The sequence below is a fragment of the Panthera tigris genome, chromosome D2 (genome assembly GCF_018350195.1).
Source record: "Panthera tigris isolate Pti1 chromosome D2, P.tigris_Pti1_mat1.1, whole genome shotgun sequence".
Taxonomy (NCBI): Eukaryota; Metazoa; Chordata; class Mammalia; order Carnivora; family Felidae; genus Panthera; species Panthera tigris.
The window spans coordinates 85,990,186-86,017,137 of NC_056670.1; the positions used below are offsets into that span (position 1 = coordinate 85,990,186).

Below are 26,952 nucleotides of genomic sequence, written 5' to 3' on the forward strand. Positions count from 1 at the left end.
GTGCGCAGCCTCCGCGCCGGGAGGGGCGGGGCGGGGCGGCCGCTGACCGATGGGAGGGCGGTGGAAGAGCAGCTGGGGCTGACGCAGGAGCCCTTCGCGTAGGCCCCGCCCCCAGAGTGCTCAGCCCCTCCCCCGAGAGGCCCCGCCCCGCCCCGCGCAGGGTCGCTCCGCCGTCCTTGCCAGGCTCCCACTGGCCCCGCCCCGCCCGAGCATGCCCCTCCCTCGGCCCCGCCCATCCCGCGCAGTCCCGCCCCGCGCACGCCCCTCCCCGCCCCGCGCACGCCCCGCCCCCCGGCTCCGGGCGGGACTCGCCTCAGCGGCAGCGGCGGCGGCGGCGGCGGCGGCTGCGGGAACTTCGGCGGCGGTGGCGGCGATCCTAATGGCTGCGCGCGGGCCGCGGTGAGGCGCGGGCGGAGAGCGACGGGCGCGGGGCCGCCGAGCAGCGAGAGCGAGCGAGCGAGCGCGCGCGCGGCCGGACCCCGGCCAGGCCCGGCCCGAGCCGCCGAGCCCGCGATGCGCCCCGGGGCCGCCCCCCGGCGCAGCTGACGCCGCGGCCCGCGGAGACCCCGGCCGTCCGGACCCGAGCGAGCGGCCGCCGCCGGCCCAGGCCACGATGGCGGGCAAGGCGGCCGCCCCGGGCACCGCGGTGCTGCTGGTCACGGCCAACGTGGGCTCGCTCTTCGACGACGTAAGTGCTGTGGCGGCGGCGGCCAGACCAAGACCCCGACCCTGATCCCAGCGCCCTGGGGCCCCGGGGGCCCACATCCTGGTCCCCGTCCGCGAGCGCGGAGCCCCAGGTTCTGGACTGACACCCTGAGTCGCGCACGTCGGGACCTGGACCCGGACTCTGGGTCCTCCAAACCCTGGTACCCCTAAACCCGAGGGCCATGGACCCCAGACCCCGGCCCCCTGAGCGCTGCCCCAAACCCTGGAATCGGGGTCCCCCACCTCCTGCCTCCAAACTGAGCAGGCTGAACCCCGACCTCAGAGCCGGGACCCTGGACCCTGGTTCCTAAACTCCCAATTCTAATCCCTGTCCAAGGTCCCCGAATCCTGACCTGAGGACCCTTGTCCACGGGCCCCAACTCTGGTCCCTGACTCTTGACGGCACAACCCTGACCTTGGTTCCCAAACCCCAGCCCCTGACTTCTGCCACCGCCCCCCCCCCCAACCGCCCCAACTCCACGGCACTGGCCCCTGGCCACGGGCGGGGTGTGCAGGTTTCCCCTGCCGGCCTCCTCCGGGTGGGTGGCTCACTCCTCCGGGGGCAGGCGCCCTCATTTCACCTTGTAACTTAGTATCCGTCTAGTTCTCAGACAAGGGCCTCTGTGGGCAGCCCCGGAGGACTCTGTTTCTCGTTTATTAAAGAGAAAGATGCCGAGAAGCTTTCCAAGGCCAAAGAAGGGATGGGACAGCCCAAGGCCTTTCCCTCCGGGGGCCTCCCACCCAGGCACCCAGGGCGGCCCTTGGGAGAGAGCAGGCAGCAGGGGACGGGGGCGCCCAGAGCGCCCGGGGCGGGAGGCAGGCCCCGGCTGACCTAGTTGGGTGTCTCAGCCGCGGTGCCAGCCCGCTGTTGGTACTTACACCGCCAACCCAAATAAAGCAGAATGCGGCTTCAAGTGGCGTGCTTGTTTAAGAAAAAAGGGTGATGGCACAGACGGAGCCTGAGGCGGCCTCGCTAGGTGAGCGGTGGGTGTGGGCCGGTCCACCGACACAAGCATGACTTCGATTCCGGAGAGGGTTCTGGCTTCTGGTGGAACCTTCCTTCGCCGGCAGCGGGCAGGGGCGAAGTGCTTCAGTAAGCTGAGGTCACGGACGGGCTAGGTTTGGTTTTATTAACAAAGAGTAGGTGCTATTTTTGTGTTTTTCTTATTTTAACTTCCAGGCGTCCGTGTATTCTCCTTCCCTGCTGGGGTGAGCCGTTTCCCTCGGACAACTTTATCTAGTTTGGCGTTTGATCGTTTCTACAAAAGTGCCCTGTATGGGTGTGTGTCTGTATATTTAGCATTCTATTCTCGGCTTTCCAGTAACATGCCACTATAACATGGTTTTGTTCAGATGATTCAGATCCGTTAGCTGAGGCTTCAAAGCCTCAGAAATGTCAGGAAAATTAAGCATGGTGGGGCATTTGAGTCTCAAAGGGAAAAAGAATTTTGCTGTGCAAACATTCTTTCCAGTAATCTTTGATTCTGAGTTCTAGCATTTTTGTTGCGTTTCAGCTGTATACGTGCACTTCTCTCTGTTGACATGGAAATGGGTAACTTCATTTACTTTTGTGTGGCGACATGTTCTCTCCGGGTTTTTGTTTGTCACGAAGGCTGTATGGAGCTGTGCATTATCTTTGCATCTGGAAGGAACGCTTGTTTTGGTAAACAGTACGCTGGTTAATTTTGCAGGGTGTCTTTGGTTTGTGGGCTCATCGACAAGTCTCTGCCCATAACCCATAGGTTCTCGGGGTGCGGAGTGCAGCCTGGAGGGGCAGCACGGACAGCAGTCTCACCCTGCTCTGGGGCGCCCGCTGGGGCTGGGGTACGGGGCAGTGGTGCCTGTGGGAGACACCTGGCTGGTGAGAGCAGTGGATTCTTGAGTGACGGGGGCGTTAATTCCTTGGTTTATAGTAGGTTTCAGAAGACCTGCCTGGTGACTCTGTCTGCACAACACGTGCCCACACTGAGCAACACGCTCTTCAGAAGGTGGCAAGGCCTGGGAAGGAATGCTTTCTTGCCCGGCTTCATCGTCCTGGGGAGGGAGGGCGTCCGAGTTAGAAACGGGCATGGCGTGCTGTGAAGGACGCGCCTGCGGTAGGTGGTGTATTTGTGCGTTTGCAGTCTTGCGGTCTTCCCTTGTACCTCCTCCCGGTGTGGAGGGGACGCACCGAGACTCGTCTGGCAGCTGCTCTCCTCTCTTCAGCACCCCTGGCTCCTGACCCCCGCCACGGCTGGCGGACCAGGTTCCTCCTCCCCCACGTGCGTTACCCACGAGGGGTGCCATCGTTCTCAAATGTTACCCTCACGTCCTTCAGAAACAGGGCGACTCCAAAGAGTTCTTGGCTATGTAGGTTGGCACGACCAGTATTGGCCGCATTGGGAGGTAGGAACTGAGAAAAGCAGAGAGCGAGCTGGTTGCTCGGGCGTCAGGTGGTGACGTTGTCACACGTCCTCCCCCCCTCAGAAAGCTCCGCTGTTCACTCAGGAGACTGTGCCCGGGACAGGAGATGGGAGTCTTGTGTTACTGTGAACACAGCTGTGACCCAGCAGACCCCTGGCCAGGTCTCCTGACCTTCGCTCCGAGGGCCTCTGTCCCAGCTGGTGGCTCTTCCTGAACCTGCACAGGCATCTCCCTGGATGGGGGGCCTGGACGTGGCTGGGGGTGCCGTGACTTTTCTGGGTTCACAGCAGCTGCCTGATTGCCCCACTAGAGCCCTGCGGCTCTTCTGTAACCCCCAGCTGGACTCGTGGTGTCACCGCCCGGTTTCCTGGAAAGGGGTGGCCCGGGCTGCATACCGAACTGTGCTTGAGATGGCTAGATTTTTGACAAGGGAGGTTTCCAGCTTTTGGTTCTTTATGTTGCTGCTAGAAGTGAAGTCAGAAGGTGAATTCCTGCAGCCACGGTTTTGGAGCCGGGTCCCACCCTTACAAGGCAAGGCTGTTCTTGGGAAAGGCCGTCAGCCGAGCGGCAGGCTTCGAGAGCACAGCCCTTGGGCGTCTGCCGGGGGGCCTGCGTCCTGCGGTGCCTCTGAGCTCCCTGTCCGTTTTGAGCTGGTTTCCCTTTTTGCTTGGTCAACGGCTGAGCAGCCCTGTACCCGGGCTTGCAGAGTGGTTGTGCAACGAGCTCTGCAGAGGTGCTGTGCTGTGCCCTCCAAGGCCTCTCTGGCGGTGGGTGTCTGTGAGCCCCTGCCCCTGGCCCGGTGGGGGTGCCGGCTGCCTTGGGCACCCGCCCCCCCAGCCCGGTGGGGGAATCGGCTGCCTTGGGCACCTGCCCCCCCAGTCCTGTGCCATCAGGTTTGCACTCTTCGTTCTTGTTCTCATCCCAGCCTGAAAGCTCCTTGAACCCCAAGACCCCTCCCCCCCCCAGCTAGTACTGTGTGCGTGGCCATCCCTGCTGGCTCCCCACTCTCATCACAGCTCCTGTCCCAGCTCTTGGGCACACGGGCTTGGTGGAGTCCACGGGGACCTCGAACTGGAGGGTCGGCGGTCAGAACCCCATCCGTCCCTGGCTCTGGGCAGCCCTGATGGCAGGGATCTGTCTACTTCTGCAGGACCTTGCTGATGGGTTTACAGAGACATCACTCCCCTGCCACACACGTCACCCCTTTACGTGGTGGTTGTGAAGCAGCGGTTTTCAGTGTGTTTGCAGGCTTGTGCAGAGGCCACCACAGTCGATTTTAGAACCTGTTTTGTGCCTAAACAGAAAGGATGGCCTCAGCAGCCACCCTCCCCTGAAATCCCAGCCCCTGTGGTCACCAGGCTACTTCCTGCCTCTGGGGTTTACCTGTTCCGGGTTTCACCTGCTCAGGGGGTTTACCTGGTCTAGGGTTTACCTGCTCTGGGGGTTTCACGTAACTGGGATCGTCTGCGTGGCCTTCTGTGTCTGGCTGTGCTCACCGCATGTGATGTGTCCAGGGTTCAACCCGTAGCGGGAGTTGGTTCTTCTTCCCTTTCCAGGCCTGAGTGCTGTGCCAGTGCTGAGTGTGTGGACATACCACAGTGTGTAGGGCCACTGTCAGTTGGTGGACATTTGGGCAGTTTCCAGGGCTTGGCTGCCGCGACTAGTGCCGCTCTGAGCATTTGTGTCCAGGCTTTGTGCGGACGTGGGTTTTCGTTTCTCCCGGCACATGCCCACGAGGGGAACTGCTTGGTCTTCGGTGACTCCGTGTCTCTCCTTTGGAGGAACTGCTCGCCGCTGCCCGGCGTCCGTACCATTTTACCTTCCGTCAGCCACGTTCCAGGCTTCTGGTCGCTTCCCAGTCTCCAGGGCTTGTCATCTTACTTCCAAGGCTTTTTCCTGGGCTGTGCACACACCCTGCGTTTGGCTCCCTCCTCACCCCTACCTCGCAGCATCGGCCGCTTCTCCGTGGCCGCACTCACTCCCGATGGGGGCCTATCTGGACTCAGGCCTTGAAAGACCCTGTCCACTCAGATCCCCAGGAGGCAGGAAGGAGCCCCGGGCCCGGGGCTCAGCCCGTGGTGCGGTGGGATCGGCTCTGCTCCTTCTGCAACTGCCCGGGAGAGCCCGGTGCACGGTGGGGAGCTCACATCAGGGAGCCCGGGGCTGCCGGATCTCCGGGGCACGTGCACCGCCTCCTGGGCCCCTGGAGCAGGTGCAGGGCTGGGGGCTGACAGGGCTGGGCCTCTCTGCCAGCCCCTTTGTGCTCCCCCAGCCCCCTCATCCCCTGGGGCCCGCCCGAGGCTGGACGTGGCTGAGAAAGGGCCCTCCCTCTACTTGCGTCCAGGGCCTGTCTCGCACACTCTGTCGGCCCGCAGACCGTGTCCCCTGGGGAGCGAGAGAGCAGGGGAGGGGGCCCGGCGTGCCCTGGGTCTGCCTCGGGTGGTGTGCGGGTTTCTGGGGGAAGAGGCCTGTGCTGAGGTGTGATTCCGTGATGCGCCGGGTCCGGTGTGGAAGTTACTGGATCGGACACAGGCCTGCCTCCCAGCGGATGGCCCATAAGGAGCCCACTGTTTGATCCCGAGGGGACATGGGGAAGCTGGGCCAAGGTTGCTAAGGGACTGCGGAATGATGGTGCCTTAAACGTGGACCAGCTCAGCGCCAGCATCTGTCCCTGCGGGCAGGCGGGTGGGCACAAGGGTCACCTCTTGGAAGGTGGGCTGTGTCCACCCCACCGAATGGGGTCCAGTAGGTGGGGGATCAACACAGGGCCAGATGGCTGGTCAGAACAGCAGTGGAGGCGTCTGGGCGCTGTCGTGGTCACCTGTCTGTCGCCACTTTTTTGGGACGCAGCCTGGCTGTCCCCATGTGTCCCTGGGCCCTTCCAACACGGGGGGAACTAAAGGAGTGCGGTCGTGGGGGCCGGGGAAGGGAGGTGGCGGGGAAAATGTGCCACGTTCCCCAGGTGAACATAAGGTGACTTTGACTTCTGTCTTCCGTTGCTGCTTCAGTTAATTAGGGCATTTGAGACTCTCCTGCCTCGACCCGCTCTCCAGACGGGCTGGGGGATAGCGGCCGGCCTCCAGGCTCGAGGCCCAGTTTCTGCCTGGCCCAGGTTGGGAGGGGTGCCCTGTGGCACCCTTCCTTCTCCGGGGTGGCAGCCTCTGCTCTGAGGCCCCCTCCCCTCCCTGTGCAGTGGAGACAGAACTCTGAGGCCTGGGCCCCCTCACCGGGGCCTCCCCTCTGGGGGAGCAGATGATATGTTTCAGCATGTGTTTGACCGTGAAAAGCGTGCTCAGACGGAGCTCTTCAGTGGGCGCGGGGGCTGAGTCGGTCCAGTCCAGGTCTGACCTTGGGCTCCTGGGAGAGCTCGGATAGTCACGCTCACGGACGGACAGGGACGGGATGAGGACGCCATCGGGGTTCCGACCTTTAACCGTGCACGCGGGTAAAGCAGCGGCTCGTCCAGCCCCATGGAAAACGTGGAAGTGATGTGAAAGCCTTCGGGTTTTTCAAGTGACGGCAGTGTGAATCCAGAAACGTGACTGTGGGATGACTTACGTAAATCCAGAGTGGCGGGAGGTAGGTGGCCTGCAGGCCGGTCCGGGAAAGGCGAGGCTGCGCACGGGCCTGTGTTTCAGGAGAGCGTCCTGGGACTTGTGCTGTCTTTCTGGCTCTGCTCGGTGTCCCTGCCTCTGCCTGTCCTCTGGTGACGGGAATCCATAGGGTGCCCGCACCGTTTTCGACAGTTTGAGTTCACAAAGTTTGTCTTGCCGTTAGAAAAGGCACTGGAACGGGGTACCCACTTGGGTCTGCAGGGGGGGGTGATGGCGCTCCGGCAGGGGCGGGCCAGAGGACCGGCCGGGCTGGGCCGTGCTGTCTGTGGAGGCACACTGTCCACGTGCTGGTGCAGCGTGTGCGTGTGACCTGAGACCGTGTGGGAGCTGGCCCGGTCCCTGGACGGCGGCTCAGGGTGGGGACCGTCTGGAGCAGGGCAGGGGTGACGGCGCTCTGCCTGCCCGCTCGCAGGGGGGGCTTTCCCGGGCCGACCCCGCGCCCCGGTGGACAGGGAGGCGTATCGGTGCCACGCGGGCTCGAGGAAAACGCTGCCTCTGGTGTGGGTTTTCCCTTTAGTGAATAGCTCAACCCCATCTCTGGGAGCGTGGCTTTGGGGTCACTCGAACCCTGACCCACTGGTGGGTTGTTGTGACCCGAGGCCCCTTGTCTTCTCCCTTCTTTGCTCTGACAGGGGCCTCGGGCCCTTCTTTGGGGTTGGGGGCTGGTGGGACTGGTGGGCCTGGGCCGCGCTCCCCGCTCTGTCTGAGCAGAATGTGATGCTGTTAGGGGTGGCTTTCCTGCTCCTACCCTGGAGCCTTGGGGCGCGTGCTGGGTCCGCGCCCTCCTCTGTCTGCACCCCGAGCCTCACGGGAGCTGGGTCTGGGACTGCGCCTTGGAGGCCGGGGGGCCCCTCTTTCCCCGTGGCAGAGTGCCCGGGCTCAGACACCCTTCTTTCCTGCCCCGCCCCTCAGGGCCCCTGAGCAGCTAGCAGTTATTCTGGGAACCGGAGGCCAGGCCTGGGCCTCCGTGCAGGGACCTGCTCCCAGTGCTGCTGCCAGGCCGCGTGCCGTGGACTGCAGGGACACGCGGTGACGGGAAGATGTGGCTGCTGGAGCGCGCCTCTTGTCACTGGGTACCCTCTTTTGCCTGTTGTGCGTCAGAGAGGCAGGAGTGACACCCGGCACGGTGGCTGTGGCAGGTGGAGGAGGGAACCCTCACAGCGTGAGGTGCCGGTGTTGTCGGGCGGCCCCAGGCACCTCCTCTCAAGGTCTCTGTCCCCTCCTTCCCACCCAAGGCTTTCCTGGGGTGGCAGCCTGGTCCTTACCTGTGTCTGGGGCTGAGCAGAGCCTGGGCCGCTGGGCTGGTCCCTCAGCTGCCCCCAGGCATGGGCTCCTGTGTGTGGCTGATGGGACGGCCTCCCTGGCCTGCCTCTGCCGCTCTGGCCTTCCCCCCTGCTGCGCGTCTGGGACTGTCACCCCATGTGCCTCGTTGCCCCCCAACCCAACCAAGTGCCTGTGGCAGGTTGGTTGTCCGTGGCCTGGACAGGGTGTGCTCTTCCATGGTTGTGCTTCTCCTGAAGCTTCTCTGGCCTCCTTGCGCAGGCAGGCTTGTGCTGTCCCTTTAGGGGACCGCTCCCAGTGACCAGTGCTATGCTGTCATCCCAGCCCTCCTTCCCCTTCCCCTTCCCCACCTGAATTAGTGACAGGCTTTGTGCTTCTGTCCTGCCGTGCTTGCTGCTGATGTGGCTGTCATCAGGTTCCATTGTGTTGGGGCGCTGCGGGCAGGCGGATTTGGGGCTCTGCTCCAGGGCGTGGGGAATCCTGTGCCTTCCTGGACCTGACGGAGCAGGAGAGCTGGGTCCTAGAGCCCCTCTGCTGGTCGGGCAGAGGGCTGTGGGCCCCAGCTTGCATTTCTCTGCGTGTCTTTGCTGCCGGACGGTGTGGGTGTCCCGCCATTCGCCCAGCGGGGACTTCAGAAGGTGTCTGCAGGGGTACAGCTGTCACCATGCTCGTTTGAGAACACGACCCTCCCAGCCTTTTGAGGCCCTCGGTGCCGCGGCTCTGCGTGCTGTCTCTGGAGTCCTGCCTTCAGCCCGGACCTCGCGTGCTCGAGTCCCACCGACTGCGGCCCTCGAGTCTGGCTGGTGGTTTCCGCCCCCCCCACCCGCTGTTCGTGTCAGCACTTCGGTCCCTCCTTAGGGCCCAGCGGGTTTCTGCTGGGCACGCACCCCACTTACGGATGCGGTGTGGTTCCTGGATTGAGCTGGTGCGGACGGTCGTCTGCGCCTGTGCTCGTGTGCCCAAGGAGCGTATGTCTTCTCCAGGCACCGCCTGCCCGCTCCAGGGCCCGCCGATCCCCTGTCCACGCCGGGCTGGCACGCGGCCTCGACTGTGGGTGTGTGGCCGAGCCATCCTGTGCTTGCCCGGTGCGTTTTCTGGCCTCTGCCTTTAAAAACTAGGCATCCAGCCATGGCACTTTGCTGCGCCATGATGATGATGCCGTTGACGACGACGGTGTTCTCGGGTCCTGGCGGTGGTATTGGGCACACTGTCGACTGTGCTGGCGGGAGGGCGCCTCTGGGGCTGTTGTGCTTCTGCTCACTCCCCGCCCCCACCCCGGGTCAGGCCCACAGGCTCCTGGGACCTCCCGGGAGGGGCCATCTCCCTGGGTGGAAGGTACCTGTCATTGTGTCACGCCCTCGAGCATGGTTATGCGGGTGGGACAGGAATAAGGATGGCTGCCTTAGGGCCTCCCAGGCCACCCTGGGCTCCCGGGACTCTATTTCTCTGCCTCACAGCCCCGGGGTGGATGCTGGGCTGGGGCATTTCTGTGTAGTGCTGGTGCCGAGTCCCACGTTCAAGGGTCAGTCTGGTGGTACTGGTCTTCGAGAGCCGGGCAGTGGTGGCACCCGCAGCTCCCCCCCACTGCCCCGGTACACGGAGGACCCCTGCCGCCGAGTAGGGCAGAGTGCCTCTGGCAGGTGACTTCTCTTCTCCCAGCCTCTGGGTGTCATGGCTGTCCCTGCTCCTCCCAGGTGTCTGGGAAGTTCTGTGGTCCCGTCGATGGGGGTGCCCTCCCGTGGTGCACCAGCTGTCAGCAGGGACCCTGTCAGGTGGGGGGGGAGCTCAAGCGAATTGGCAGCCATGTTCCCAAAGCTGCAGGAGGACCCTGTCCCTGGGAGGGGCCTGGTCCTCATGGGGGAGGGCACGCCCTGTGCTCAGGGCCCGGGGCCTGCCTGGAAGGGGGCTGCGCCCGCATCCATCTGGCTCAGGGGCTTTCTTTAGCCACACCCTTCATGAGTCCCGGGGTGCCGCCTGGGGTGCGCAGGGCAGATGAGGGAGGACGGGGTCCTGAGGACGACTGGGACACAGCTGCGTGGCCCCAGCTCTGGGCTCCCTGCCTTGCCACTTAGGCTCCCGTGCAGTTGTCGCTGGGTGGCTGCCCCCTCCGTGAGACGTTCCCGGAGACGGTCAGGCTGGGGAGTTGTGACCTTCTGGGTGAACCTGGTCATGTGGAGCTGAGAGCTGGGTTGAATGGTCAGTACTTTTTTTTTTTTTAATGTCTATTTATTTTGAGAGAGAGAGAGCACGCTCAAGTGGGAGAAGGGCGGAGAGAGAATCCCAAGCAGACTCCACACTCGGTGCAGATCCCTATGTGGGACTCGATCCCACGAACTATGAGACCACGACCAGAGCCGCAATCAAGAGGACGGTTAACTGACTGAACCACCTAGGGGCCCCCGATGGTCAGTGCTGTTAAAACCATGGTGTGGCCTGCAGAGCCCGGGGCAGGCGTGGCCCTGAGAGGCGGCCGGGGACGGGTGGGGGGACGGAGGGAGCTTCGCATCCTAGTTTGCCCGCGGGCGTCCTCCAGGCGTGCTCAGAGTCCCGTTCTAGTCCTGGGCCCCAGGGTTAACCGGGATGCCTCCTGGGGCCATGCTTTTCCAGCTCTGCAGGTGGTTGCCCAGCCCGAGTGTGGAGCATGCTCTTCTCTGTGTTGTCACTTGGGGTGATCTGGACTTTTGTTAAAGACGTTCTGTTGAGAATGACATCTGTCCAAGTAACAAACAAATTTGTGGGGACACGTGTTTTGTTTGCTCTTTTCTCCTTCATCACCTATGGTTTTTCAGATCTTTTGCAACTTCCTGTTTTTGCTGCAAGGCCGTCACCGCCCTCGCCGCCGCATCCAGGCAGCGTCCCGTGCACCCCGTCCAGGTGGGGGGTGGAAGGCTGGGCCGCGTGGGAGGGAGTCGTGGTTGTCGAGGCCGCCAGCAGAATGTGGGTGAGTGGAAGGAACTGACCAACCGGGGGAACCAAAGCAGTGTCCCGGTGGCTGATTCGGGGACCGTCCAGAACACCAGCAGGTGGGGTCTCGCCTAAGCTTCTGAAGCCCCCAGGGCCCTGTCCTCACCTCTGCAGCCCAGGCACACTTGGTGCTGTGGGAGAGGTGTTTGGGGGCAGGCGGCCTGGGCCCCCAGGCTGCTGGCGACTGTGCTGTGCCGTCCAGGTTCTGCCCCAGCCGGGCTTGCAGGTGCGGGCCCAGAGGACTCATTTTTAGGGACCGTTAACAGCGTGGTTCTGGTGGCCTTGGGCTTAGTGAGTGCTCCTCAGAGCTGGGCCTTCGTCCAGAGGCCGGAGCCTTGGCAGGGAGCTCCAGGGAACACCCCTGAGGGCTCCCCGTGCCAGTGCTCCCAGCAGCACGCTCGCCCTGCCCGCCTCCGCGGGGCATTCCTTGAATTGGCCAGGCACAGCGGCTGAGCACTGGAGAATCTCGAGGGCCCCTGGGGGAGGCCCCTGAGGCCCCTCACGTCCCACCTTCCCTGCCTCTGTCTCCCATACCCATCCCACCGGTTCTGTCTGGGATGCGAGGGACTGCAGGATAAATCCCAGGGAGGGAGCTGTGGGTCACAGGGGCGAGTACCAAGAAGGGAGGCTCCTTGGGCCAGGGGAGGAGGCCACAGGAGCCTGCGAGGGGCCTGGGGGGTGGCAGAGGCCTGTCAAGAAAGGTGTCCTGGGGTGTGGGGCGCAGGGCCCCAGGAGCCCGCAGGCAGGAGCTGGGGTTTGTCGTCTGAGGCACCTCGTACGTGGTCAAGGCCTCACCCCTGAGGCAGGGACTCCCGCTCGTGTCTTGCTGGGATGAGGCACAGCCCACCTTTGGGGCAGAGGGGCCTTACACTGGGGCCGCCTGGCTCGTGGCTCATACTCTGAGCACCCAGCTGCCCTGGCCGCCCAGTGGGGCAGGAGATGAACTTGAAGGTCGCTTAGGAGGCCCAGAGATGCCCTGGGCCCAGAGACCACAGGTAGCCTCTTGGGCCAGCAGCCAGAGCCAGCACCTGAAGCGTCTGGGGCCTGGGGGCCGGCTGGAGAAGTAAGGAAGAGGCGGCCTCCGGGGCCACTGCAGGGCAGGAGCAGAGGCAGGAAATGGGGAGACAGGCCTGCTTGGGAGGCCGCACGGTCGGCGTGGGCGGTGTGGTCGGCGTGGTCCGGCAAAGCCAGTGAGTGGCGGAAACTGCACTGTGGGCCGAGAGGCTGCGTGGGTCTGACTGTGCTTGAGCCCTTGTTCCCTCTGTGCATGGGGACTGTGGCTCACGGCCCCCCGCCCCCCCCCCCCCACCGTGGCCCAGTAGGAAGAAGCCGAGAGGTGTGGGTGCCACTGCCTCGACCCCGCTGTCGTCCCCCAGGGCATGGCCTTGAGTAGGGACAGTTAGTTCCCTCCTCCATGCACACGGGGGCCGTCGGAACCGTCTGTGCCTGCCTGCGTTTTCACTACTGATAAGTGAGTCAGTCCGGAAGGGGAAGAAGGGGGTGCTTAGGGCTGGGCTGGAAGGGTGAGGAGCTCCGGATAGCCCAGGGAGGTGAGCGGAGAGGTGCGCGGGACTGGCCCTCCAGGACGGGGTCCGTCGAGGAGCACCTCCCACGGAGCGAGGGGTGACAGGCGGCAAGGTCCTGGCGGGAGCACTCCCGTGTCTGTTTGCAGTGTGAGAAGGTTCTGCCAGGGGCAGGCGGACGTCTCCTAGATTCGGGGAGAAAAGTGACGTCTGTGAGCCTTGATAACCCTGATGGTTCTAGTTTTCTGTAATGGAAAAAGTCACGCAGAGTGACCCAGAAAGTCTCCCTGAAATGCCTCGTCGGTATCTCGCACGACATTTCGAGTTGCCTTAAATGCCGGCAGCGCAGACAGACCGCAGACCGGTCCATGTGTTATGGCAGCTGCTGCGTGAGGAACCTCCCCTGTGACAGGTGGACGTGAAATTGTAGCATGTTGTGAGAGAGGACGCACCCCCCCCCCCCCGCACTGGGATTTAACGTGGCCCCAGTGGTGTGTTCACAGAGGGAGAACCGTTCCCGGGTCAGGGGCGGTGGACTGGGGGTCTGTGAGCGTCCCCGGTGCCCGGTGGGGGCGCAGGGCCCGGAGCGGAGGGAGCCCAGGCCAGCCCCTCCCTGTCACACGCGGGCCGACCCCACCGCCAGTGCTCAAGTTACAAAACACGTAGGTCCTCCCCAGCTGCACACTCGTGGCCAGTGGCACACTGCCCCTGACCTCCCCAGCCGCACACCATGGCCAGTGGCACACCGCCGGCTCAGAGCCCGGCCATGGACAGCCTCGGCTGGTGCACCGGGACGCGCTGGTGGAATGAGTCTCTGGTCGGGTGGCAGGTGTGTGCTTGGAGCCAGGTAGGTTTGGGGCCAGGGGGTCGCTCCTGGAGCACATCCCTCCTCAGGGATGCACCGGCTGTGGGTCGCCCCCACGCTCACCGGGTCCCCATAAACTCCTTCTCCTGTGTGTAGAAAGCTGAGGAGACGGCCACTTGTATGTTCTGTGGCTGGCCGAGGGGACTTTTCCCGCCGCTTGTCTGGGTTGGTGTGACTGTGGAGCAGGAGGGTGGCTGGGGTGCCCTCCTTCCACCTGAGCGCCCTAGCCGGACCCCCGCCGTCCCGTGGACTCCTGGTTGCAAGCTGACAAAGTGCCACGGAGCGTCAGAAGGACCCCTGGCCTCGGAGGAAGGATCGCTTGACACACGCGGGCAGCGTGCCCTGGCCTTTGTACCCAGGGGGCGCCTGGTGGACCGGCAGTCCCCCGGGGGTCTTCCCTCGGGGCCAGGCTTCCGCCGGTCTCGGTGCCACCGACCGCAGCCCTGTGCCGCAGCAGTGCCCCATGGCGGAGAGTGGGTCGCTCCGTGCTGTCTTAGCACATTCTCGACGGCGTCCTCGCAAGCGCATTCCGATGAAGTCCGAGTCATCTGTCTTGTTCCTTGTGCTTCAGCTGTTGTCTCTGAGAAGCCGCCTCCCGATCCAGGGTCACGGAGATCTACCCCGACCCTTTCCCCTAAGATCGTAGCTTCAGCCCTTCTGTTTGGGTCTTTCGCTTGTTGGACGCACTTTTTGTGTGTATCGTGAGTTAGGATCTCTACCTAGCGGTCCCGGTGCCATCTGTTGAGAAGCCTGGTTTCCGCCCCGACTGTCTTGGCGCCTTGTTGAAAATTGACCATAAAGACGCATCTCTCGGGTGCGCTCCCCGCACCCGCACGTCTGCCCTGTGCTGGGACCACACTGTGTGGAGGACCGTAGCTTTGTCGTCGGTTTGGAACGGGGGAGTGTGAGTCCTCTGCCTGGTGCTTGTTCTTCGAGCTCGTTGTGGGTCTCCTGCACGGCACACGCGCTCCGGGACTGGCCTGTCTGCTTCCACGGGGGGCCCTCTGGGGTCCCCGCCACACCGGACCCCCAGTTTCTCTGGGAACTGTGTCGCCACGTCAACACTGTGCCTGCAGTGCGCCGCCACGGGAGAGCCCTCCGAGGGCTTAGGTCCTCTTCGCTTCCTTTCCGTGATGCGTGACGCGCTTCAGCACAAGCCCTGCGCTTGTCTTGTTTGATTCACTCCTGACCCTTCCGCCGGTGCATCAGGCCTTTGTTTCTTCCGAGCCGGCTTTGGTAGCGCGTCTTTCCGGGCGTGCGTCCCTCACGCGGGTTAAGCGGTCTGCTGGCGTGTGGCCCTTCGCGGGGTTCCCGCACGGTCTGTTCAGCCCCAGCTTTACAGTTTGTCCACAGTGTGTTCGTTGGTCTAGCCAAACGTTTTCTCAGCTTTGTTGATCTTTTTTCGAAGCCCCGGCTTTTTGGTTTCACCGCTTTTTCCGTTGTTTTCTGTTTTCAGTAGGGGCTGCGCCCGGGATTAAGTCGCCCAGGAACCTTCCTCGAAAGTCACGTTGCCGCAGTAGCTGCTGCTGACAGAGCCTCACTCTTTGCTTCCCGCCTTCTGTGTTTTCGGCTGACGCCGAGCCATCCTTCCGCTTTTTCCTGAGCAGAGACACCACTCCGACGTGGTGTCCTGAGTCAGCTGTGCTGGGCGCACCGGTCGTGGCCCCGATTTGGGGTCCTCTGTCCCGTGCCACCAACCTTCAGGACAGTCTTTGCCTGTATGCCCGGCCCCGGGCCCCGGGTGAGGTGGCCCTTACGCACATATGTCGACTTTGTTGCTTGAATAAATGCAAAGCCTCCAGCCAGATGCCCCTCTGAGCGCTGTGACGTGACTGGGCACTGGTCCACGGCTCCGAGAGCCTGCGATTCTGTCACAGGCTTCACATGCTCCAGTGGGCTCCCTTCTCTGCCACCACTCGTGACTGACAGGAGGCAGAACCAGCAAGTACCTAGAACGGTCTTCAGAAGCGGGGTTGGGAAGAAATGCCCTTCGGGACCCGTCCATTTGGCCTCAGGCACGAGGGGTGCGTTCCAGGGGGTGACGCCGTCCTTACTGAGCCAGGCACTGGGTGGGCCCTGCTCTCGGGGATATTCCAGTCTGGTGTGGAAGATGCCGGTGAGACTCTTAACAGCTGCGGCTTACGGGGCTCTAGTTAAGAGTAGACGGAACTCTTGCCAGTTTGAGCAGAAAAGGAGGTTTTAAAAATAGGTGGCTCCTGGGAAGGGCTGGGAGTCAGGCTTGGGGGGCCCAGGGGAGGGCGGCTGAGTGCGTCCCTGCCTCTGGGGACTCTTGCTGCTGCCGCTGGGCAGAGGACCCACTTGACAGCCTCTCCCCTCCCGTCACTGGTGTCTCGGGCTCCACTGTGTAGGTGGCAGGGGCTGGACAAGGGTGACCTGGTTCCTGCCTCCGGGGCGCGGTGCTGGGAGGAGCCTAGAGGCCCCATAAGGGTCCTCACCCAGCCCTTGTCCTCCCCGCTGAGCACGTTCACTTGGGGGTTTGAAGTGCCCCAGGGTCAAGTTCCGGCTGCTCTAAGGGTCGATCGTAGTTCTGTTTAAAGTACACTTTTCTAACAGTTTGTCATTAGCAGTCTGAAAATGCACATTTTAACCTGAGAGGTAAGGAAGAAAGCAAGAGCCTGAGGTCGCTGATTTCCGGGACTTGTATGTGATGTGGTGCTCCCCATCGGGGCGGCGGTCTGGGGCGCCCCCACCGCCTCTGCACCCGCGTTGTTTGCCATGGCATGCGGTGTGTTCGTTCCTTGAGATTTCCTAAACTGGCGCTTGCCAGAATTTTTATAGCTCTAACATGGAGGCCAAACGCGTCTGCGCGTGTCTGGGTGCGTCTGTGTGTACGTTTAACACACCCCTGTGTAAATACGTGTTTTAACAGAGACTACTTTCCAACCATCGCTCTTGACATACGGTTGACCCTTGGACAACCCAGGGGTTCTGCGCAATCAGAAAGCCCCGTAATAACGTCTCACTCCCCAAAACTTACTGCTAACCGTGTCCCGATTGGAAGCTTTCCAGGAACCTAGTGAATTAACACGTGTGTAGCATGTTGTACGTGCTACATGCTGTGTATTCTTACAGTAAATCAAGCGAGGAAGGAAGACAGTACCAAGAAAACGATCAGGAGGACAGGATGCGTTTATAGTACCGTGCTGCCCTTGCCAGGAAAACCAGCAGAGAAGCCGGCCTGTGTGCTTCAAACCCCAGTGTTCAGGGTCAACTGTACATTGATTTTTTTTTTTAAATTAAAAAAATTTTTTTTATTATCATTATTTATTGTTGAGAGAGACAGAGACAGAATGCGAGTGGGCTAGGGGCAGAGGGAGAGGGAGACACAGAATCCGAAGCAGGCTCCAGGCTCTGAGCCGTCAGCACAGAACCCGACGCAGGGCTCGAACTCACAAGCCATGAGATCGTGACCTGAGTCGAAGTCGGACGCTTAACCGACTGAGCCCCCAGGCGCCCCAACTGTCCAACTGTACATTATTTTCAAGAACTGATGTTTGGTGAAGCATGACGCTGAGTTTCAGCTCGGGTAATGAAGGGCACAGGGCATGGTGCTAATTTTGAACGGCGGGGGGCGGCTTCTGACGGGCGCAGAGGGGGGAAAGCACGTGACTTTCACCCTGGGTCCCCACGCCTGAGTCTGCATCACAGAAAGGAGCAGCTTTCCAGGGCCTCACGGGGATCATTGCTTCTGGGTTCAGACTCAGGGAGCGGACTGTGGCTGAGTGACAAGGCTGTCACAGGCAGATGACCCGAAGAAGGCAGGGAGCCCCCCAGCTCCTGGGCTGCGTGTGGAGCCCTTGCCGGGTTTGCTGTCTGTGTCTCGAGGAGCGTGGGGCCTTCTAGCAGGAGTGGCACCGCTCCCTGTGGGCCCCACTCTTTCTGTGTCCATCTTGACTGAGAGGCCGCCGCGGAGCTCGGCCTCCGTGCCCATCTCCGCCATAGCGTGTCTTTTGTGCCCTTCTGCTTGCGTGCCAGCAGACCTTTCCCAGATGGCCCCACTAAGGGGACCGGGGTGACAGTAAGGGGCTTAGAGGCTGCAGGAGCCTCACCTTGCCTGTTGGGACCCCACTGCCCACCCTCCAGACAAAGGGCATTGACATCCCTGGGCACAGGAGGGGTCGAGGGGTGGTATCCCCGCGGAAGGAGGGCTCTCCAGGCAGTGGTCCTGGCAGCCGTGCCACCGTGGGCCGACCTTGAGCCCTTCTTCCTATGTATCACTGCTCAGCTGTGACAGCTCCTGCCTGTGCGCTGGGCCTTGTGGGGCCAGCGCCCCGGCCTCTGGGTGTGGCCGGCTGACGGGCTCAAGAGCCAGTTAGGAAGCCCTCACGGGTTTCTGCAGAGGCACTGCCTTGGTGAGCCTCGGGAGAGGCGGAGGGGTGGTTTTGCCAAATATCGTGAGGTTGAGACCTTTGACTTTGGAGATGGGTGTGAAAGGGGATGTCGGGAAGTGGCAGGAGTGGATGAACGTGCGCTGTGTGTGTGGCCAGCTCACACGTCTGCAGACATCTGTGCACCAGCTGTCACATCCCTGGACATCCATGGACCAGCTCTCGTGTCCATGGGCATCCGTGGACCGCCTCTCACATCTGTGGTTGTCCGTACCCTGGCTCTCACGTTCCTGGTGGCCGGTGCACGGAGCATTGGGGTGGTTCCTGGGGTTTGGAGCGTGTCCAGGCTGGGAAGGATGGCTGGGCGGGTCTGGGGGCCTTGGCCGCCCTCTTTCCCATCGGGATCGCTGATGTCACAGGGTTGGTTCGCTAGTTTTTGGGCTGTAGGAACTTGAGAGTTACTCCGGGCTCTGCTTGCTGGTTGCGACTGTGTTTTTCTTTAGAGAACAAATTGCAGATTTGAATATTTTGCAGCTCCGGTTTTGAGTTCAGCTTGCAGAGCTCACCATCCGCTGTGGGAGTCCTGCTGACCTCAGGCCAGTAGACTGTCCCCTGCATGTGGTCCTGCCCCTTGCCTCCTGAGTGTGGCCTCAGCCTGGTGGCCAGTCTGCCCCGATCCCCTTTTCCTGAAGGTGGACGGCCCCAGGCTGGTTCGTGGGGAGATGGGAGGGCAGACACACAGAGCATTCCCTGGGTCCTCTGTCCTGCAAGCCGATCCCCACCCTGGCCTCCTTACCAGCTCCGGCTGGACCGTCCCACCGGCTCCGAGGCATGTCTGCCAGCCCGCACCCAGCCCGGGCCACACCCACACTCCTGCCTGTAGGAGCTGGCTGCCCTCATCCCAGAGCCAGTTGTTGCTGGAGCGCTTCCCAGCCGTAGTTCGCCTGGGACCCTGGGCCACCAGGGCCACTGTCTGAGGCGGTCAGCCGGGCCCTCTTCCCCTGGCACCCGCTGAGTTGCAGGGGTGGGCCCCTTCTCTGTCCCTGTGGCTCCCCTCCCAGGACAGCGTGTGACCTGGTGTCAGTGTCTTAGCACGCCCAGTCTGTCCCCGCAGAAGGGAAGCTCCGTGAGGTCAGGGTTCATCAGGTGCCTCATGTTGTTACCAGGAGCTCGCAGGCAAACTCCCCGAGGGGCCTGGGGACACATCTCGGATTCACGTTGGAAGAGCGAAGGCCTTCGAGGTGGAGCGTGCCACTCTGTCTTGTTCTCTGCCCTTGACGAGAAAACCCAAGTCACAGATGACGGGTGGCAGAGTGGGGACTGCTAACCTGTGGGTGACTTCTCACTGTGGTGTGGAGGGACTGGGGAGGGAGGGGGGTCAAGGCCCCGATTCTGGAAAGCACGTCCAAGGAACACTTTCTGAGGATCAGGACGAGGAGGGTCCTGCCGTTGGCGGTCGGCTCTCACTTCCGCTCTGTCCTTGACCGCACACTCCTTGTCCCTGGGCCCCCGATGGCCAGGTTAGCAGCGTGTCTTTGGGCTAGTGGCCTTCCACGGTTCCTACCTGGTGGCCCCAGGGAGGGTATCCCAGAGTGTCTTATTTCCATGTGGTGTGGGTCCCTAGCCTGGCCCTCTGATTCCCCAGATCAGCCGGGGCTCAGCCCATCCTCAGTCTCACACTGCCCTCTGCCCGTACCCGTTGAGATGGCGCAGAACCTTCTGGAATGTTTTCAGCGGGGCAGGTGTCAGACTTGAACAGTATGTAGTGCTTGAGGTTGCCTCTGTGTTTTAAGTGTGTGGTGCTGGTCACACCGAACTGGGACCCCTCCCAAGTGGGGTCACTGCAGTCCCCAGTCCGGCATGCTGACATTCAGGGGCACGGCCAACTGGGTTAGTTCCAGAGTCACAAGAGCGGCGGGAGCCTCCACATACAGGGGGTCTGTCGGGGGGAGGAGGAGCACGTGAGGACCCGGGGAGACCCCCTCCTCCCTGAGGCAGAGGAGCCACAAGAGCGGAGGACGGGAGGGACAAGGAGGGGGCCAGAGGGGACAGGGGTCAGGATGGAGTGTGTCGGGGGCAGGCCTGCAGGGTGCAGGGTGGCCGAGTGTGAGGGACGTCGTTCAGGCCGTCGGGGAGGAGCCCGCGGGCTGCCAGCACCTTGGGGCTGAGGGTCCCTTCGCATCGTGCGTCTGAGGAGTGGGCCTTGGAAGGTGGATTCTCCCTGGCCCCACCTGGACCAAGGCACCCTCGTCCTCCGGACCGGTGCTCCAGCTGGTTTGGGGGACATGGTGCTTCCGGCACATTGTGCCACGAGAAGGGGCAGGATGTGCAAATGATCGTGGGACCCTTGTCCTTTCGGTTTCTATGTACTTTTCTATGTAAAACATCCCCAGACGCTCACTTTGGGGTAAGAGTGGGTGGGTCACAGACGGCGATGGTGTGAATTTGGGAACTGGGCAAGACTAGAAATCAGCGTGAGGTTTTGTTCGGAGTCTGCAGCCTCCCCGGCACCTGGGGGCCGGCTGAGGGTCTCTCCCGCTGCGGGGGCTCCTCCCGTGTCTCGGTGCACGTGTCCTGCCTGCACCCCGGGCGGCCTGCAGGTCTGGCTCTGGCCTTTCCCGGGGAGCGAGGCGGCCTCCTGGCGGGGGGAGGGTGGGGGGGTGGGGCTGTGGCGCTGTGCGTGGTCCCGCGTCTGCCCCCCCGTAGTGAGTAAGTGTGTCAAAATGAGGGTGCGGCCACGCATTCACACCGTGGCAATTAGGCACAAGCATATTCTTAGCCACAGGTTTTACAGAAATGGTAATTTTCCGTGTTGTAGTGAGCACAGAGCATACACAGGGTCGGGAAAGCAACAGAATACATGTGTATGTTTAAAAAGATCATAATCATGGGTTGCTGTACGGAAAAACTTTAAAATTAGAAGGAATTCTTTTCTCAGGATGGCTATTGAAAAATGATGTGTTGGGGCGCCTGGGTGGCTCAGTCGGTTGAGCGGCCGACTTCGGCTCAGATCATGATCTCGCGGTCCGTGAGTTCGAGCCCTGCGTCGGGCTCTGTGCTGACAGCTCAGAGCCTGGAGCCTGTTTCAGATTCTGTGTCCCCCTCTCTCTGACCCTCCCCCGTTCATGCTCTGTCTCTCTCTGTCTCAAAAATAAATAAACATTAAAAAAAAAAAAAAGAAAAATGATGTGTTGAGTGGGTGCCACATGGGAAAAGAAAAGGAACAGAAAAAGTAGGGTGAAGGTAGGGGAAACAGGCCCTGAATTCTCCCCGATGCGTGGTGGCTTCATTGGTGGCCCTGTGATTGCTGGCGAGGCCGACCGTAGGGGCTGCTAACTGGGGATTATTGCTCTGTGCTCTGGGCAGTTGTCCAGGAGACCCGTGAAGGGGCCGAGGAAGGCCCCGGAGCCTCAGTGGCCGATGCACACACCTTTTGCGGTCCTCTGGTCCATCTGGCCTCCCAGTTATGTGTGGTGGCCGGAGTCCCCTGTCGTGTCTCCTTGCTTCCCACCGCTCCCCACCCATGCTGCCCTCTCGGGGTGGCTCCTGGAGTGTGGCCAGCACCCGTCCTGGGAAGGCCGCGGTGGGGGAAGGAGCTTTGTCCCCACAGCCCCGGGCTTCCCCCTGGGCCTGTGCGGCCACCGTGCGTCTGGGAGGCCGTGACCCCTTCTCCGTGGATGTGGGACCCGGGGTTTCCGGGGTGGCCGTGGCCATGCCGGTCTCAGTGTTCCTACCTGCACCAGGGGCTGTGAAAATGGCTCTTGGAATGGAGACCCGGTTCCAAACGCTCTAGGCTTTGAGGAGGAGAAGGCGTATCTCGGGAGTGTCTTGAGGTCTTAAGGTCACAGATGAACAGCGGTAGATGCCATGAGGTCCTGGGTGTGGTAGAGAGAGCTCCTTTCCCTGAGGTCTGGGAGCTCCGGCCTTCACCATGGCTACATCCGGGCTTCTCTTATTCCTGCAGCAGGTGTTCATTGAGTGCCCGCTGTATGCCTGGCCCTGTTCTGGGTGTGGGAACTGTATCAGTGGACTCTGAGCTGTGCTTGGAGAGACCGCCTGCCTGGGCCCGGTGTGAGCCTCAGGGAGATGGGAACTGGCCGCTGCTGACTCAGAGATCTGGGCCCGTCTGGGGGCCACGTCAGCCCCTGCACTGCAGCCACCCCTGACCCCCCCACCAGGAGCTCCCCCTGCGGGAGCTCCTCCCTTAGGAGCCCCCCCCCGCTCCGCCCCCCCAGTATCTCCCCTGCGGGATGCGAGAGCCCCACCACTGCCCCCCCCCCCCCCCCCCCCCGCCCAGGAGCTCCTCCTGCGGGAGCCTCCTCGCCCCGTCCCCCCAGGAGCTCCCCCACTGGGAGCCTTGCTGGGAGCTCCTCTGCCGGGTGTGGTACAGACACCAGCGAGCCTGTTCTGCACTGTTGTTTTACAGCTTCTGGGCTGAGCAGAAATGGCACCATTTATTTTACCGTGTATGTGAAGTGGTGCATATTTGAAAATTTGTTTTAATTCCAAGCCTAAACCACTTAAGAAATAAGCCAAAGACGCTCTAAGGCACTTTGCGCTCCTCACGTCCACCCTGCGGTGTGGACGACACAGAGGATACTCGGGGTTTGTAGTCGACCAGAGCGCAGACCTCCCAGCTGGCTGTGGGTCCAGTGTAGGGTGGGGGCCGGGGCCGAGGCCAGCAGACCAGCCCCTTGTCCATCAACACACGTATATGGCTGTTCCTCCTTCTTGTCTCTGAGTTGGGGACTTTAGCAGGGTCATAGGAAGGAATGCTACTTTCTTCCAGGTCGTCACCTGCAGCAGTGACAACCTTCGGGCAGTGACAACCTGGGGAGGGGACAGGGAGGCCTCAGGGTATGACTGTCACCTGGCCACCTGTATTGTTCTTCCTGGTTCTCCAGGGAAACCTGTCAAACTTAAAGCAGTTTTAAGACCTTAGTTTGTTCAACTGTATTTAAATGATCTTGAAAAAATGAGCAAAAACGGGTAATTTTCTAGCAAAGTATGTACAAATACACAGACCGAAGAAGAGAGAATAGTCAAGTTGGCCAGTTATTAGAGGAAGACAGAACGATCGACCTGTCGCCAGGTACAGGTATTTCAAGTTGTCCAGGAACGGCGGACTCCAGCCCTGTGCGAACTGTCCGGCTGCAGAGAGATCACGAACGCTCAGAGACCGCGGAGCCCCAGGGGCCAGCACCATAGACGGTCGCTTGTGCGTGCTCGCCAGAGGGTCCCACGGAGGACCCAGCGGCAAGTAGAAAACAGTCTGTTTATTACGCGTGTGAGTGTGGTTTCGTATTCGGAAAAATTGCGTCACATGATCCAGCATGTTAATAAGTTAATAATTTATCAATAGGAAAATGTCTGTTTTTTGTAGATGCTGAAAATATATTTGATAAAATTCAACATCTCTTCATTAAACAATGATTCCTCAAAGTAAAATTGAAACATGTAAGATTTCATTAATACTGTTTTGGAAACATGGAAATCAAACGTTGAAGTTGAACAAGACAAAGATGCTTGACATAAACGTGTTTATTTAAACATTTTCTAGAAGCTTTAACTACTGAAATCAGTAATTAAACAAGAAGAGACCGTAAATCCTGAAGTATCAGAAAGGAAGGAGAGTTATTTATAAATATGATTATGCATCTGGGAAACTCAAGTGGATTTACTGAAAACCTGTGATACGCAGTGAAAGCCTTTAGTGATTAATCCGTACAAGTTCTTATACATCCAGACAGTAAGCAGAAGGGACCCCGTCTGTGATGACGAAATGCACAGCCATGGAGTCCAGCACTCTGACTTCTGTGTGAAGGCAGCTTCGACACAGTCGCAGAGAGCGGTGACAGTCCGTGGGGACACTGCCCGTTTGCAAATGCAAAGGCTTAACTTACGAAGAGGTAGTCACTTCTGCTGATCTTTAAATCTAACTGATCTGGGAAACACACGGTGTCGGGATGCTGATGGTTACGAGTAACAGAATCCCTCCCTGGTCACACACGGGGTGGGGAGCGTGCGGGGCAGTTCGGCACGCTGTCCGGGCCCAGCTCCCCCACGTCTCCGTTCCCACGCCCCCCTGTGCCTGTGGTACTGTCCCTCTGATAAAGGCTGGATGCCACCATCAGATTCTCACGCCACGTCCTGCAAAATTGGAAAGGAGAGACACTGGGCGGGGGGGGGGGGGGAAGGAAGCACACCAACAACAAAACCCCAAACAACAACCCCATTTGTTCCCAAAGAAACCCCAAACAACAACCCCATTTGTTCCCAAAGAAAATGGAAACGCTTATTCAGAAAGATACATACACCTTCCTGGTGGCTGCGGCGTTATTCGCAATAGTCAAGACGCAGAAGCGACCCAGCGTTGTCCATCCATAGACGAGTGGGCAAAGAAAATGTGTGCACACTGTGCAATACTACTCAGCCATAAAACAAGACGCAAATCTTGCCGTTTGCAACAACATGATGGGCCTGGAGAGCATTATGCTGAGTGCAAGAAGTCAGAGAAATACCATATGATTTCCTGTGTATGCGGAATCTAAAAACAAAACAGAAGTGGATCAGATACAGAGAACAAGCTGCTGGTTGCCGGAGGGCAGGGGGGTGACACAGGAAACCCCCCTCCCCATATCTTTGGGCAACTTTGATGCAACTTCTTAGAATTTGGGATCTTTTATATTTGGGGATGTATTACTTTTTAGTTTGGGGTAATTGGTGGCACAGAAGGGACTGGAGACCCTGTGCCCCCCCCCCCCCCCCCCGCCGCCAGAGGAGCGTCTCGTGGGACCATGGCACCTTTGTCAAAGCCGAGGAATTCACGTTGGCAGGACACCATTGACTGAGCCACAGACTTGACTTGGGTCTTAGCAGGTTTCCCAGAAACGAGCCTGTTCTGTCCCAGGACCCGGTCCAGGGCACCGCACCGCGTGCGGTCGTCTCGCCTCCTCTGTCCCCTGTGGACCCTGGCAGTTTCCCACTCTCGTCCACGTTCTGGACACTTTGAGGAGACTGCTCGGTGCTTTGTGGGTGTCCTTCACCTTGGGTGTGTCAGATGCCTTCTCATGGTGCGCCCGGGCTTGTGGGCGTTTGGGAAGAAGACAGACGTTGCCGGGGTGCCCGCCACCTCTCCACCGTCCGGTCACCAAGTGCACCCCACACGTGGGGGTGAGCGGGCTGCCCTTTGAGGGGGGCGCCCAAGCCGTTGCCTGGAGGGGCTCGGGGTGCCTCAGATTTGGCCGCTGGACTCCTTCATTTGGCCCCGAGTACGTGTGCATCCGCTGTCTTTTGGGAACTTGGTGACTCGTCCTGTGTTTTCCCTGCCCCCTCCCTGGAGTCAGCCAGTTCTCCCGGGGTCTGCTGCTTTTATTGGAGAATGGTATTTAGTAACAGGATCTGGCTCATTACTCCCCTGGGGTCACATGCAGCTTTCCTGTGATGGGGGGGGGGGCGCGGGGGGTCTTCCCGGAAGGCTCAACACTTTCCCTGGGTTGTGTCTAGGCTGAGCCTCGTGGCCGCCCGGGCCAGACGCAGAGGGAAGCAGGATGGCCCCGGGCCACTCCGGGGTGGCTGTGTTTGCACTGCTTTGATGACGTGGGATGGGCAGGTGGATGTGTGTGTGGCAGCCGGGCGAATTCTGAGAAGGAAGAGCCACGCGAAGGGCTGCCTCAGCGGGGGCTCCCGCCCGGTCACGAGGCCGTGGAAGTCCGAGCAGTTTGGGGGCGATGCGCAGGGCGGTCAGGCGGCCGGTTAGCGGCGCTGCATTGAGCGCTCGAAGAGCAGATCCTGCGAGTTGGCACGACAAGGTGGCACCTGAAGCTGTGAGGCCTGGACGTCAGCTCACCTTGCCGTGACGATGACACCACATGCCCGGGTCACCACGTCGCTCACCCCGACCTTCCGCAGCATTTTGTCGGTGGCGTCTCAGTAAAACCCCGGAAGACAGGGAGAGGTGAGTGAGGCCTTCCGGAGCTGGGAGAGGGGCACGCCAGCCTGAGGGGACTTGGCGTGGGACAAGGGCCACATCTCAGCCAGAGGAGCCAGCTTACTTGGTGTGTGGAACAGTGTGGAAGCCCTGGTGGAAAAGAACGCCGAGTCCCCCCGCCAGTCACCACAGCAAATCAATCGTAAGGGGGCGGAGTTGCACCCGGTTGCATCAGGTCCCGGGGATCAATTGCAGGGCACGCCATTACCTCCTATACCTGTCAGAAAGGAGGGAGGAAAGCACGGCCGGAGCAGAGGCGGGGTGCCTTCGTCGGTCAGATGAAGGGTCTTGGTCTCCGGAGGGTGGCAGGGTTGCATGTGGGAGTAGAAAGGAAGCAGAAGGAGAGCCCCTTCTGAAGAGACGGCGGCTCAGCGGACTTTGTACGCGGCTGCTTTCTGCGTAGACGCGGGCGTATCGAGACTTCGCGGTAGACGGTGTCTGAGCCCCGCCAGGACGGTGGCTCTGTCTCCCGAAGGGCAGGGCTGGCCCAGGGAGTGAGCGGAGGCCGAGGGAGTCCGTTGTCCCCCTTTGATTTGAGGGACCCATTTGGCGACTGTCCTGGTGGCTTGTGGGGAAGCAGGTGGGGCGCCGTGGTTTTTCGGGGCCGGAAGCCGCGTGGCTGACCGGAAAATAGAGAGTGCGTGCGCTCCCGGGGCCTGCCCCTGCTGTCAGGTGTTCAGGGGCCACAGGGATGTGACGGCACTAGGCCTGCAGTGTGACGGCAAAGCTGCCTCTCCTTGGTTTCTTCCTTCTCGAACTCGCCGCCACAGAGCCATCTGACATAACTGCCCGCTGTGGCTCTCGTGAATCTTAGAAGCCGTGGACCGTTCCGCTCCCGCGGCACCGTCCTGTCTGGGGACGTGACCTCTCCCTGCTGCCCACCCCGGCCCCTGGCCCCGCAGATGCCGTCTCTTCCGTGGCGCCTCCACCCCACTTCACTGCAGTTTCCGCCCTTGCCTGCGCATCCCCGGCCGCGTTGGTAGGGGCTGTATGCGGCGTCAGGCCGCAGGGCAGAGGCGGGGTTGCCCGGCGCTCCGGTCCCCTCCCCCGAGGACCCGCGCTGGTCCTGTGAGGCCCAGGGGGTGGAGCCCCAGGCCTGTAGGTTTGTCTGTGTTTGCTGAGTGAAGGGTAGGTTCAGAACGGGGTGACGCACGAGTGCGGACGGTGCCCGCGGGTTGTGGGGCCCAGCCCTGGATGGGAGGAGGGAGACACCTCTTGCCTCAGTGCCCCGGCTGTGGGCAGCTCCCCGAGGCCTCGG

At 61.2% G+C, this 26,952-nt stretch overlaps 1 protein-coding gene across 2 annotated transcripts in view; it reads left to right on the forward strand.

Annotated features, from left to right (window-relative positions):
* The first annotated feature begins 531 nt into the window (after nt 1-531).
* INPP5A (inositol polyphosphate-5-phosphatase A) overlaps nt 532-26,952 on the forward strand; it is a 175,787-nt gene continuing 149,366 nt past the window's right edge. Inside the window, exon 1 of one of the 2 annotated variants that reach the window (XM_042960550.1) lies at nt 532-688. In XM_042960550.1, the coding sequence (XP_042816484.1) occupies nt 614-688 (75 nt within the window). In that variant the 5' untranslated portion in view covers nt 532-613. Of the gene's footprint in view, nt 689-10,643; nt 10,945-26,952 lie in introns of those variants that run through there. The other variant, XM_042960549.1, reaches the window with a different exon arrangement.